This window comes from Sinohyriopsis cumingii, chromosome 10 (genome assembly GCF_028554795.1).
Source record: "Sinohyriopsis cumingii isolate HCF-2022 chromosome 10, ASM2855479v2, whole genome shotgun sequence".
Classification (NCBI taxonomy): Eukaryota; Metazoa; Mollusca; class Bivalvia; order Unionida; family Unionidae; genus Sinohyriopsis; species Sinohyriopsis cumingii.
The window spans coordinates 45,425,846-45,439,703 of NC_142970.1; the positions used below are offsets into that span (position 1 = coordinate 45,425,846).

At 35.9% G+C, this 13,858-nt stretch overlaps 1 protein-coding gene across 1 annotated transcript; it reads right to left on the reverse strand.

Annotated features, from left to right (window-relative positions):
• Window positions 1–3,510: 3,510 nt before the first annotated feature.
• On the reverse strand, window positions 3,511–12,494 carry LOC149789966 (uncharacterized). The gene is made up of 3 exons (XM_089973383.1): window positions 12,409–12,494; window positions 8,523–8,649; window positions 3,511–5,123 (listed from the first exon to the last, which is right to left on the reverse strand). Exons 2-3 carry the CDS (start codon window positions 8,626–8,628, stop codon window positions 3,799–3,801), a joined length of 1,431 nt encoding a protein of 476 aa, XP_089829509.1. The 5' UTR covers window positions 8,629–8,649; window positions 12,409–12,494; the 3' UTR covers window positions 3,511–3,798.
• Between the last annotated feature and the right edge of the window lie 1,364 nt (window positions 12,495–13,858).

Genomic DNA, 13,858 nt, shown 5'->3' on the forward strand with positions numbered 1-13,858 from the left:
GACTGTTGGCTTAGAGTCTATATAAAGTTTCTTTTGCTGACTATCTGTCTAATTGACTTTGATGTCATAGTACTTGAACAATTCAATGGCTAAGATTTCTGACATTTTCAACCGATTCGGACACTCTATAGGACTAAGGGACACAATCTATGCATGTCTTTAGTTTATCCGTACAAACTGCTCAGTGAAGTGGAATTTCTCGACTGCATCCAAAACACCAAAACTCAAACCGACGTGCTACGTTATGTGTTGTGATGACAGGATTGATAGTAGCTACTAAATTCCTTTCAGCAACACCGTTCTTTTATCCCAAGTTTTCACCACCCATTTTGACACAAACAATGTTAAGGCCATTATGTTGTGCGTCATCAGAACGATCAAGTTTATGTCAAGATTACAAAATCCTCTCTTAATTCCAATAAAAACTCCATTATAATCTGAGCTTTCAGGATGTTCAACATTAGCAAGCAGCATTACAGTTTAGAAATCTAAGAAAAATGCATCCAGTACAAGCATATGATAGGACGGACATAAATTTAACTTTAGATATTATATTCTTTATATATTCATGTTAGCACCACACAAACAACTGATAACCTGAAAAGGATTTTTCTGTTTTGCTATGGCATATGTGCTAAACAGTTTCACATATCGCTCTGTTGTGCTCACAATGTATTTACTGATCCCTTTATCTAACTTGCCTCTTCGTGGTGAAAGCTGAGGTATCGTCTATTGCGGTTTTTACTCTTCTGATGGTTTATGGTGTATGACTTTCGGGACAGCCTGTATTGGAATTAATCCACGGTTGTTTGTTTCCTTTCTTGCTAGTGAAGGGTATCTCTTATATATATTGCTAGATGCGATAGTTTGATCTTTGTTTTCCGTAAGCTATGGGAACACCTGCGAAAAGGAATCTTTAGAAAAGAATCCTTTAATACTAGTATGCGTAGTGTAAGTTTTAACCAGTTTTAATGCGGTTTTTCTCTCTCATTTTTTCGGCTTTCGACCCTATTTCTATAAGAAAACCACGCATCGATTATAAATTGCCTAGAAACTTCTGTGTGAACATATTTATTACGTTTAAAAGAAGTCTACCGATTGGTTCATATCGACAGATTCCTTTCGGAAGCTACATTATTCATCAAATGAAATTTGTTGTGGGAGAGGGTGGGATGGATTCATAGGCCAAACTGCTTAGGTATAACAGCTATTTTTAATTTCCTTAGGATTTGTTTTAAATGAGAACTGTATTTCAATAGCTATGGTTATCGAATTATTGATGTAGTAACTGACATATATGAAACTCAAGGCCTCTCTATTTTCAGTGTAACTTAACGAGTTTTAATTTCTTCAAACTTTATAATAACTTGTTCGCCTTTCTCTCTATCCATATATTTTATGTTTAGGTTTAACTATTTAAGTGACGTTCATGGCTTTGTTCGAATTAAAGGTTCTAATATGTGACTTTCATGAAAACGTAAGGTTAGACTTTTTCAGTTTGATACAGTAATCACAAATCTCTTCGATTTTTACAAGATGTTTTTCAATACATGAAGAATATTTTCCAGGTCTTTTTGTCAAGCGGTGATGTTATGGTTTTGAAAATTGCGGTCATAGCTGGGATTGTTTAAAAATATATTTGAAATATGGTTTTCTTGATGGGGGGAGCACATGTGGTCTCAGTTTTTAATAAAAAATGAGGTATTATTTATGAGCACATCTTGGTGTTCTAGAGATCTTTGAAAATTTTAATAGTAATTATACATGATACGACTTCCTTTTGCAAAACAACTGAAAAGGAAGAGTGCGTGATATTAGTTTAAAGACGGGGAGTGGTGAATGATGTATAGTGCATATCTACTAAAAATTCTTAACGTTTTAAACAATTTTTTAAAAATTCTTTCCCTTTTCTTTGTCACCATAATTTATTACCATACTTTTCCTTTTCTTTATAAATTCGATCTTCATTTATGATTTTTCTTATTTTCTTCTCGCCATGAAATGTTCTTCTGTACAATAAAGAGGAAATTGTGAGTTCTTGCAGCTTGTTCGTTTTGCAAATATATTAATTTTATGGCATTTAAATGTATTTAAACAAAACTAAACATTTTAATATTAACGTGATTGATTTTTACATCATGAATCTCGATAGGCGTAACGGTTTTTTAAATTTCGTCGATTCTTAAAATAATTGATACAAAAACGGGAGAATATTCGCGACAGGGTTTTGAAAGTCAGAAAAAGAAAGCAGCATTTTAAGGAAAACAAGAGTACCCTTCGAACTAACTCGGCCATTATTGTGAGACACATATATGCATCGAATGTATGACGGCACAGTAAATGACACAAATTTCATACATTTTGCCCTCTAGAAATGTCGTCCGAACAGAAACACCACCACCCGCAATCTATTCGGACTATCTCGGATTTTTATATGATTGAAGTGACGGAATGATTGACCGAGAAACTGCGAATGAAAAAATAGTTTGATGTATCATTCTTAACTTCTCAGTCAATCCTTGTTCGTAAATAGTCTAGGTGGTCCGAATGGCAGCTATCGTGATTCATCCGCTCGGGCATTTCCGTCAAGTCGAGAAATAACAGCGGAAGTAGTTGTAGGAATGAACATGATATGGCGATTCCCTTCTGTCGGAGTGTAATACGTATGCTACAACAGAAAGCGCCGACAATGTTCTAATTGTGACTGTCTCCATCCGCCGCCATATTAGAGTTCTGTGGATAATAGTAATATCTAATATAGTTCTCAATGGCGGCGAATTACATCTGAGGTTTATTTCTCGATTTGTCGGAAAACACCGTGGATGTTCCGACTGATTCACGTCAAAATTGCAAATGAATCCAACATTGTTTCTGCCACAACAGAGAAGTTTCTAGTGACGATTTACATCATTTTAACTAATTTACGTGAGATGCATCTAACAGTTCTTGCCTAACTATGAAAACGTTACATGTTATTCAGTTTAACTGCGTGATTTATCTAAAGCCTGAATGGCAGACTTTGCGGACGTTATTTCCTCTTGCTGTCCATAATATTACAAAAAGAAGCCGTGAAGGCGATTAGGTGCTGTCGAAATCTGTTTGTTGAGGCATTTCAGCATGGTTAGAGAACAAAACTTACTCACCTCTGAATTGTTTAATTTCTTAAACCATAGTCTTGATTCATGGAACGTATATCTGAATTTACAAGTAATACCGATTCCAGGGTAAATTTTCACTTTGTATCAAAGCTATTTCGAACAAGTTCTTATTATTTGTTGGAAATTTTTTTTTGGCTTGAATTGTTCCCAACGAACTTTCTGTAGACTGTTATCTTTTGAAATCGACCGCCACTCTCCGAGAGCCCATACATATTGTATTAAAAAATCTTTATTCTCTCTCTCTCTCTCTCTCTCTCTCTCTCTCTCTCTCTCTCTCTCTCTCCGAACTTTGGTTTTATTATTTTATCAGTTCGAAATCATATGACTATTATAGACAATGCACGATGACAAATTCTGAAAAATGCCATTTTATTCATATATCACTATATTATTTTACCATAATTTCAAAAGAGAAAAACTTGGTTGTTTTTAAGTCATAATGGGACCATCATCAGCTCAGTGTATATATATAAATACAACCGTCAGCTCTAAAGCTTCTAAATATATATAACCATGCACTGACGTCTATCTTTGACAATACATGACTTAAAACGAAACCATGTGTGCCTATAACGGAATGGTCTCAGTGTTTCAATATACCAGCAAATATTAAAGTCAGAGTCCTAAATGATCGAGATTGTTAATAAGCTTTTTTAGGAGGTGGCATCTCAGGTGGGCAGTCTTGTGGCATCATGTCCTTTTTTGGCATAGGCATCATCATCATCACCATCTTCGGCATAGGCATCATGTCCATTTTCGGCATAGGCATCATTTCCATCTTAGGCATTGGCATCATTTTAGGCATCGGCATCATGTCCATTTTCGGCATAGGCATCATGTCCATTTTAGGCATCGGCATCATTTCCATCTTAGGCATAGGCATCATTTCCATCTGAGGCATTGGCATCATTTTTGGCATCGGCATCATGTCCATTTTAGGAGGTGGCATCATTTCCATTTTAGGAGGTGGCATCGGCATAGGCATCATGTCCATCTTAGGCATGGGCATCATGTCCATTTTAGGTGGTGGCATCATTTCCATTTTTGGCATGGGCATCATGTCCATTTTCATCATAGGCATCATGTCCATTTTAGGTGGTGGCATCATTTCCATTTTCATCATAGGCATCATGTCCATCTTAGGCATAGGCATCATTTTTGGCATCGGCATCATGTCCATTTTAGGTGGTGGCATCATTTCCATTTTTGGCATGGGCATCATGTCCATTTTCATCATAGGCATCATGTCCATCTTAGGCATAGGCATCATTTTTGGCATGGGCATCATGTCCATTTTAGGTGGTGGCATCATGTCCATTTTAGGAGGTGGCATCATATCCATTTTTGGCATGGGCATCATATCCATTTTCATCATATCCATCTTAGGCATAGGCATCATGTCCATTTTAGGTGGTGGCATCATGTCCATTTTAGGCATAGGCATCATGTCCATTTTCATCATAGGCATCATGTCCATCTTAGGCATCATTTTAGGCATATCCATTTTTTGCATTGGCATCATACCCATTTTAGGCATTTCCATTTTGGGCATTGGCATCATTTTCATATCTGGCATCTCCTTAGGCATCATTTTCATTGGTGGCATCATATCCATCGGCATCGGCATCATTGGTTTGTCAGGCATCATTTTCATGTCCATTCCAGGTGGGCAGTCTGGAGGCATACCTCCATTACCTCCCATCATGCCTCCCTCGCCTCCCATCATTGGCATCATACCACCTTCGCCTCCCATCATGGGCATCATGCCGCCTTCTCCTCCCATCATGGGCATCATACCCTTTCCACCTTCCATTGGCATCATTCCACCTTCGCCCCCCATCATGGGCATCATACCTCCTTCGCCTCCCGTCATGGGCATCATGCCTTTTCCACCGCCATTTGGTTTCATATCTCCTTCTGCATTCATCGCTCCACCTTCTCCTCCCATCATTGGCATGCCATCACCTAATGAAATATAGGAATCACGTTAGAACTTTTTTCCAGTGTTAACTGACATTCGTATAGTTTGGCAGACCTATTGACTCATCAACAAGAAGATGAAAAACAATGAGTGACAAACAGTAACAATTTTAGTAAAGAACTTGCTGTGCAGATATAGATATGATCAGCCATGTGTTGATAGTACCAAAAAGGACAATACACATCAAGGCACCGCTTACGGGTACACGTTATTGACAGCATGTTGGAAAGCAAAGCAGATTAAGCGTGTGTATATTATGCAAACAAATAAGGGAATAAATGAGTCTACAATATGCGCCAGTACAGGTCGAGAATTTTCTCCTTAAAACCCCCACAAACAAACGAACAGCTGGTAAAGTCTTAAGATGCTGAAAATTGAACAGAGGGGTGGGCAGACAGACAGAGACAGAGACACAGAGACTGAAAGAGAGATGGTCATTCACATCCACAGCGGGATTGTAATTCTTATTTTCCTCAACCATTCATTAGTTACTTATAAATTAGGATAATGGTTTGTTTTAATAATATGAATTATACATTAATGCCATATCTATCCAGCGCTTTAATGGTAGATACAATCTATGCCATTGATGGTACATACAATCTATGCCATTGATGGTACATACAATCTATGCCATTGATGGTACATACAATCTATGCCATTGATGTAGGCCACCGTGTACAGACGTCGCAAAATGTGTCAAGTGAAATTATTTTCATAATGCACCGGGATTTTATTTTCAAAGCAAAGATGTTTTTCTCAATAGAACTGATATCTAATAAAATTGTTATTCTGCTCTTCAATATCTATCCCAACCGTTCGGTTCAAGATTTTAGTTGCTACCAGCCCCCCCTCGTTTCGCTTTAGGCCCAAGATTTCTTTTTGTTTTACAACTTACATTAGACCTTTATTTTGTAAATAATTTAAACAACGTTCATTTTTCATACCTTGCTTGCAAAAACAGGATCTAACGTTTTCATAGTAGTTTAATTAACTGATACCTAATTACCGCCATCAGCATGTTATAGAACTGTTGTACCGTGGACAATGTCCAGATGCAACGTGTGGACTCATAGCCATTTTGTCCATAGGGAAATCCCACTACGGTCAGAATTCGCTATCAGGACCAAGGCTTTGCCGAGTTCTTAACCAAAAATATGTATTTCTCTTATTCACCTAACAAGTATTTGGTTAAGATTATCATCATGGATAAGTGGAAGTGTTCTCAACTTTAATGAAACTATTTGGAGTACAATTTAAACTGAAAATTTTGATTATTATTGTTATCGGGCGTACTCATGGGCTACATGTTTATTCCACATGGCTGTCTCGGAAGGATAGGAATGAAATATGCATATGCATACTCATAGGTAGGTAAATAAATAGAATCTTCCCCAAGTGTGAAGGCAGTAAAAGTTAAATCAAAGAGTTGTGCCGGGGACGAGGCCTACCGAGCTCATTGTATAATCTTACTTTCCGATGATATCTTGTTCACATGAGTAAGGAAGATTCTTTTTTCTCAACCACATTGTACCATCTTTTCGCCTAAATCACTGCGGAATGTGAACAGTCGGTGTGAAATTTTCACGTTATACAGTGTACACCGTTGGCAACGAGTCAATGGCACAAGTCACAATGACAGAGCGTGAATTTGTCTATGGTAAGATTACTAGGGAACAAAATTTGAACGGACCCAATGTCCCGCATTTCATAGATAGCTATTCAGATAATATGTATATACAAAAAGTATGTTGAAAACATAACCCAGTTTAAAAACAATGGCATCAGAAGTGTTTATAGTCTCCGTAATTATATTTCGGTGTTTTACCCATACTCCATTACGGAGAATCACGAAGAAAGACGAGTATTATTCGCACCATCCATTAGACTATAATCTTTGTCACGGGCCTTATTCGTTACTAAAATATATTTGTACTCCTATTTTTTAATTAAAACACGATTAAAAATATATATATCTTGCAACTCTGTGACATTACTTTATAGATGCCAAGAGCGCGTGCAAGTTACATCTCAATGACATCAAGCAACGTCAGTCAGAATATACACAATATACCGACAAAGCATCCGTTTTTACTTTGTATCGTCTATTTTATAGTAGAATCTATCGTATGTATCGATGCGTGATAGGGAAATCCTTCCTAGGATTCAGCATGCGTGGATAGGAGCAAGGCTTTGACGAATTCCTGTCCACGAATTGATTACTCGCCCGGACAGAGATAACCACACCTATTCATTAGCTTAATGCTTTCTTTGAATCTAAGTTGTTAATTTTGATACTTACACGATATGAAATAGTGTGAATTATTTAGCGCATGCTGAAACTTTGATGAAAATGGTTGGAATATGTTTAAGTTACGACGATTTGAGGTTGCATATGATACAGAGTACGCATGTAAATCACGTGACACACCACACCTTTCCTGACAACATTTTTGGTTGGCAGTCCATGTGTATCGCTACACTGGATCCCAAACGGAACAGTTAAAGCATTTTTTGGACAAAGTATCAATTGAAAATATTTTTGATCTTTAAAAGAAAAATATCTTAGTTGTTCTTACACTAAATAATTCAGTTAAAACGTAGAAGTGGGTTTAACATACAAATAACTTACATTTTGAAACAGACTGAGAGAGAAATAGTACACGCCGTGACATCATGTATGTGACGACATCGAGAAATGAGAACAAATCAGCGTAACGATGTGCCAGTCAAAATGCCTTTGTGAAGTCATGAGGTGTCAAATAATTGTCATGTGTGAGATAGAATGAAGATTTTAAGTATATGCTTTCACCTTGAAAATTTCTGTACTGATAGATGATGTGAGAAAGTTGTATCCAGACTAACAAAACTTGATGCAAACTCAGAATATCTCTATACGCTGGATGAGAAAAGTACATAGACAGACAGAGGAGAAGATCGATCTGGAGTAAAACCTGCGCTGCACATGAATGAATGAATGAATATATATATATATATATATATATATATATATATATATATATATATATATATATATATATATATATATATATATATATATATATATATCGATACATACATACATATAAGGGCAGGAGGAAAGGTAGATAAATATATAGATAGCATAGCAGAAATGAAATTTGATACCATAATTGCATTCATCCTTCCGTCCTACTGAGACCAGCGGACACAAGGACAGGCATGGAGACATAACGAGATAGTGATTGACCAACAGAGGGAGAATTAAAAAAAGTATATATGACTCCATATAGATATACGGACAGAAAGACGGGAGTGGGGGTGTAAAGCTAAACGCATAGAGTTTTGTATGCGCAATACATTCGAGAGATGGAGAGATAGAGACAGACAGAGAGAAAATATACCTTCGCCTCCACCGCCGCCGCCGCCTCCTCCTCCTCCCTTCTTTGGAGGGTATCCCTGACCAAAGACTATGCCTGCAACGGCCAGAAGATGTAGAAAAATCTTCATGCTTCAAGCTTGATTAGAGACCTGAAAGGACATAGACATGTGGTAAATATTGCAGAACAACAAATAGAGTAAACATTAGAGCAAAACTCGTATTAATGCAAGAAAGTCAAGTGTATTACATAATAGTAGCATCTAACCGCTAGCTTTATTGGCTTAGGTCAGTATTGTCCGTTTATCTGTTTTCGTTACTAGGTCATTGACAATGTATAACCTATTTTTGATTATTGATACAAAGAGTGAAACTTTCTCTTTTTTGCAGTTATAGATTCATCTCATATGAATCTACATAAATATGAATTATGGGAATAAAATGATTCCTTTCATCACGATAACAATTTCATAAAGGCTATAGCATTTCATTTTAAAATTGCAGATTTTTGTAATTAAACTAGAGGAATAATTAGTAATTTGCTCTTGTTAGTACACCATGCCTCTCCCGCATCCCCCTCAAAATGGAGATGCGTCTATGTTTAAAAAAATAGTGCCTAACGTTTGGAAACAGTGGTTTGATAGAGAGTGCACTTTTTGGCTGATAACCTAAATATGTACCATGTTTCATAGCAATCTGCTGAAAAGTGCAAGAGTACCGTAGTTGCATTCACCAGATTCTGTCAGAGACTGCACTGAGCTATAATTCAAAGAGAGCAATTACTCTTACTAAAATTATTGCTGGACAAAGATTTGTCAATAAGCGTATGTTTAGTTGATGATCATAACACGTACCATGTTTCAGATCGATCATACAAAAATAGCAAGACAAGTATCGTTCACTACATTCTGTCTTACATTTTATTCAGCTGCTGGAAGGAAAGGGGTAATAACTCTGCAATCAGTTTAAAGAACCATGATTTGTAAGCATGCACATCTTCAGGTGATAGCCATCGCATTTAGCAAGTTCATAACGATCCATTGAACAATGTGAGGCTAGTTGCGTTTACAAGTCAGAAAGGGAAATAAATTTATAAATATTGGAACACCTTGATTTGTCGATATGTTCGTCTTCGGGTGATGACCATACTATTTACAAAGTTTCATCGCAATCCATCAACAAACACTGTGTGTCAGACGGAGGAACGGGCATAAGGATTTTTATATAACTCCTCTGATATATATATTTCACTTGCCACACAATTTCACAACGTATCTCTGAGTACAAAAATGATAATTTCTACCTGACTTCTGAGGATTAAGAACATTTTTTTTTTACTTCGCAAAATGAAACATCAAATAAATTTTGTCAACCCGACATATAAGAGCGCTTTTAAATTTCAAGGAAAATTAAACAGTAATTAACAACTTTCAAGGACTGTGTAAAATAATTCTTTGCTGTTTTACATTTTCGAACAAAACTGATTCGCAAACTAAAACATCACCATGCAATTTGATTGTTGTGTGTCTGTTTTACATCACACCAGTCTGCAATCAAGTCACGATTCTGATACAATAAATAGGGAAACAATCACTTTTCTCAAAGGAAAAATTACTTATAATCGAATATGACCATAACAGGTACATCCTTGTATGCAGAAAACCATAATGCGTGATTTCCCTGGGCCCCAGAGGTCCTGGGGCGCCAAATCCCTTTTGGCCTTCATCGTCGCCCTGGGCGCCATTTACCCTTAGTACGGCGTTGTAAACAGATGGTTTGGTCAATATTGCACCTCTCCAATCGTGATTATTACCATTATTACCATTATTACATTATCAATTACATGTATGTACGTATGTATGTATGTATGTATGTATGTATGTATGTATGTATGTATGTATGTATGTATGTATGTTTACGGTTTAACGACATGAAAGTACAAAATTGGCTCTACATTACCGAGAAAGTTTTGCTATATAAACAAAGGCATACATAACAAAGATAAAATCCTTAAATTGCAATGTCAGATTTTGATATAATCTGCACTGTTTAAGCAAGTCCAATGCTTTTTCGGTTGGAGACGAATCCATGGAAAAGAAAAGCTACCACCATAAGTGTCCATATGGTTTATTCTTCATCCACCAGACGGAATGTGTGAGAATTGCAAGATACATAAACCAGGTACAAAATACTTTGAAAAGTAGATTTTAAGCACGAAACAACCCTGTACTCTAGCAGCGCGTGAACTATTATTTGACTACAGCTGACGTTATGAAAGCGCATTGCATCAAGCCAGCGATAACCTGCAGGCCAATAAAGAAATATTGTAACCTATCAAGTCAAAATCGTATGACCATTTAGGATGAAATTTTGAATTTGGTATTATAGCATCAAATCCAATATGCCATACAAAATTGCCATACAAAATTGTGCAAATAACTTTCCTCCAGCTATCCAATAGGATTTCGTCGATGAGAATAAAACTGATAGAAACTTGATTAAGCGCTTTTATAAAGGCATTCCCTGCCTAAATGCAGCATAACCTGCGTCCATGGCTTGTCTAAATCTTATAATCTTATAGTCCCACACAAGCCTCTCTACCTCATAATATTTTAGTCCTACACAAGCCTCTCTACCTCATAATCTCATAGTCCTACACAAGCCTCTCTACCTCGTAATCTTATAGTCCTACACAAGCCTCTCTACCTCAGAATGATACATATTCAGGAGGCTTGGACGTCTTTTTTAAAGCAGATCATTTACTAGCAAAATAACTACAAGCAATTAAAACCCTTAGAGTCAAACAGGTTACGAATTTTCAAAAGGAAATAATTTAAAAAATTGTCATAGCCTAGTCTACCTAACCAATTGGTATTATATGAATAATAAAAAATCGCATCGGAAACAAACCAATCAAAAGAAAGGAAAGCTTAATAAATGGATTAGATTTTCTATTAAGGAAAATGTAGTTCAAAACATTTTCACAAGTGGACATTTTCCCGGTGCTTATATTGTATAGGTGTTATATGGTTCTTTGCGCGTTTTTGTTTTTCTTCTTCGAAAATAAATAAGATCTTAATGACCAAAGATCAAATTGCTTTAATTAGGAGTAGGTCTTAATTATGTATAATTCTATAATTATTTCAATTTGTGAGGGTATGGCATATACCTGACGCGACATTTACTTGCGTTTGATATATAGATAGGTTGCCCATGTATCAAGCAATGATGTGTATATGATGTTTTAGTGGACACTAACAAAATATTGAAGAAAAAAGTCGCTCTTGTTCTATAATCAATAATGAATTTAAGCAGAATTGAGATACAAGGTTTGAGAAAGTTGTACAAAGTGTTTGAAGGTCGTGTTAGGTATTCGCATTTTAAAACGTATGTGTCATATTCGGGAACTCTATAAGATTGTTTTAATTATGCTAAAATAAGATTGTTTTGATCATGGAATGATGTACAACATAGTTAAATATTCACAAGACTTGATTTCAATTGACAACACATCTTGTGCAAAAGGTTAAATACGGGTCATTGGTACACATTTCAGTATGAGCTTCGCAGTAAAAGCAAACACAACAGCGAATTAAATATTTAATGAATTTATTATAGTTTGAAAGATATTCAATATATTCATCGTATATTGTACTAAGTGAAGCCATTCTTTAAGGTTAAATTCCAATTAATAGTTTTCGTAACTTTAAACATAAACAATTTCCTACTGAAAAATAATAGAAATGTTATGAAGAGAATTTTCAATAATTAAATATACTATTGTCAAGGTTTAGCACCGGCGTAGCGTAATAAATAAATAAGTAAATAAATAAATAAATAAATAAATAAATAAATAAATAAATAAACAAAAGATATCCATTTGTCACTGAAGGAGAAAACTGCAAGCTTACCTAATTTGTAGAACGGCAGCCTTGCTACGTACTGGGAGACGTAACGAAGTAATCTGTTGTCCGGTGGCGACAAGGTGCACAAGTAAAGCAGTTGACTCGACTTATATACTTTTCCACCAAGCAACAAATTGAAGGGAGCAGTTTTCTGTAACCCGAAGATCAAGACTTGCTTTGGTGCGAGCAACAACTTGTACCTGCGCATGTTGGACTTACATTACATAATACGAAGGGCAGGCGTGACTTTCGAACAACATGAATCTACTTTTGGTCATCTTACTCTAACATAAGAATAAAGGACTTCAAACGTTTTAATAGTAGTATATTTTAAAAACATTTTGATACCTTAAAACCATGAGTAGTAAACTTCTAATTTTATGTATGTGTCTTCAAACACTTTGTTTAAATTGACGATTTCGTGCTTCAAATTGCAGAATTTTTCTTGTTAGACTTGTGGCGACAACATTATTTTATTTTCAGAGGCGACTAAAAAAAAACGATCACTTTATTTGATTCGATACATCTGTTTATCTGTCCATCTTTCTATTTATTCATTTCTTTGTTCCTCCTTTCTCTGCTTGCTATTCTAAAATTAAATACAGATTCCATATTTGATTTATTCGCATGATGGTGCCATGCAAATTCACCAGAAGAACGAGAAAGCGACATGTAAATATTTGTTAATCTAACATAACGAATAAGCTTGTCTTTATTTAGTAAACATCTATTCTCCTTCATAATATTATAGGGGGTAAAGCTATCTGAGTGTTACTCGGGGAAAAGACCCAGACGAGGGAATGGTTATCATTTTTGCGTTTAATCAATCAAGCAAGCAAACAAGAAAGCAATCATGTATCTTTTGCTTTAGTATGTATTTCAAAAATGCGACACAATATAATATTAATTCATCATGCAATCTTATATTATATTTCTGCTGAGAGAATAATTTTAAAACACTTTTGGTACAGTGTGACAGAAGATCAATACGTTTATGATATGGTCATGCAGGCTTGGCCCGTCCATGGCGCGTGCTTTTCAAGACTATTGAAATTGTTTTTTATGGGTTATTTTTTTAAAGCAGATAATGACGAAACTTTATATACAACATTTTATCATCAAGAGCTCAGATGAGTTTGATTATCCATGCATTGTAAGAATGCTTTCTGGCATATTAATGCCTCAGATCCAACAAATTAAAGAGACTGAGTTTGATTAAACTTGGCATGTAGCCTCATACCAACAAAATCGTGAATTTTGTTTTTTAATTATGAGCTAAATCTGAACATATAAATAATGTGATTGGGGATCTAATTGGTACGGTTCATCAACACTCCACGTGCTATTTTTCTTACCCGGTTTGACCGCTCCGGTGGCCTAAGTGGTTAGATTTTCCGATTCAAATGCGGGAGGTCGAGGGTTCGAACCCAGGCCGAGCCATAGCAAAGACTTATAT

What these genes read in the sequence shown, in the direction of transcription:
- LOC149789966 (XM_089973383.1), bottom strand. Translation starts at nt 8,628, where the DNA reads ATGAAGATTTTTCTACATCTTCTGGCCGTTGCAGGCATAGTCTTTGGT. An exon ending in CGGCGGCGGTGGAGGCGAAG is followed by an intron (nt 5,124 to 8,522) that starts GTATATTTTCTC and finishes ATATTTCATTAG; the next exon opens with GTGATGGCATGCCAATGATG.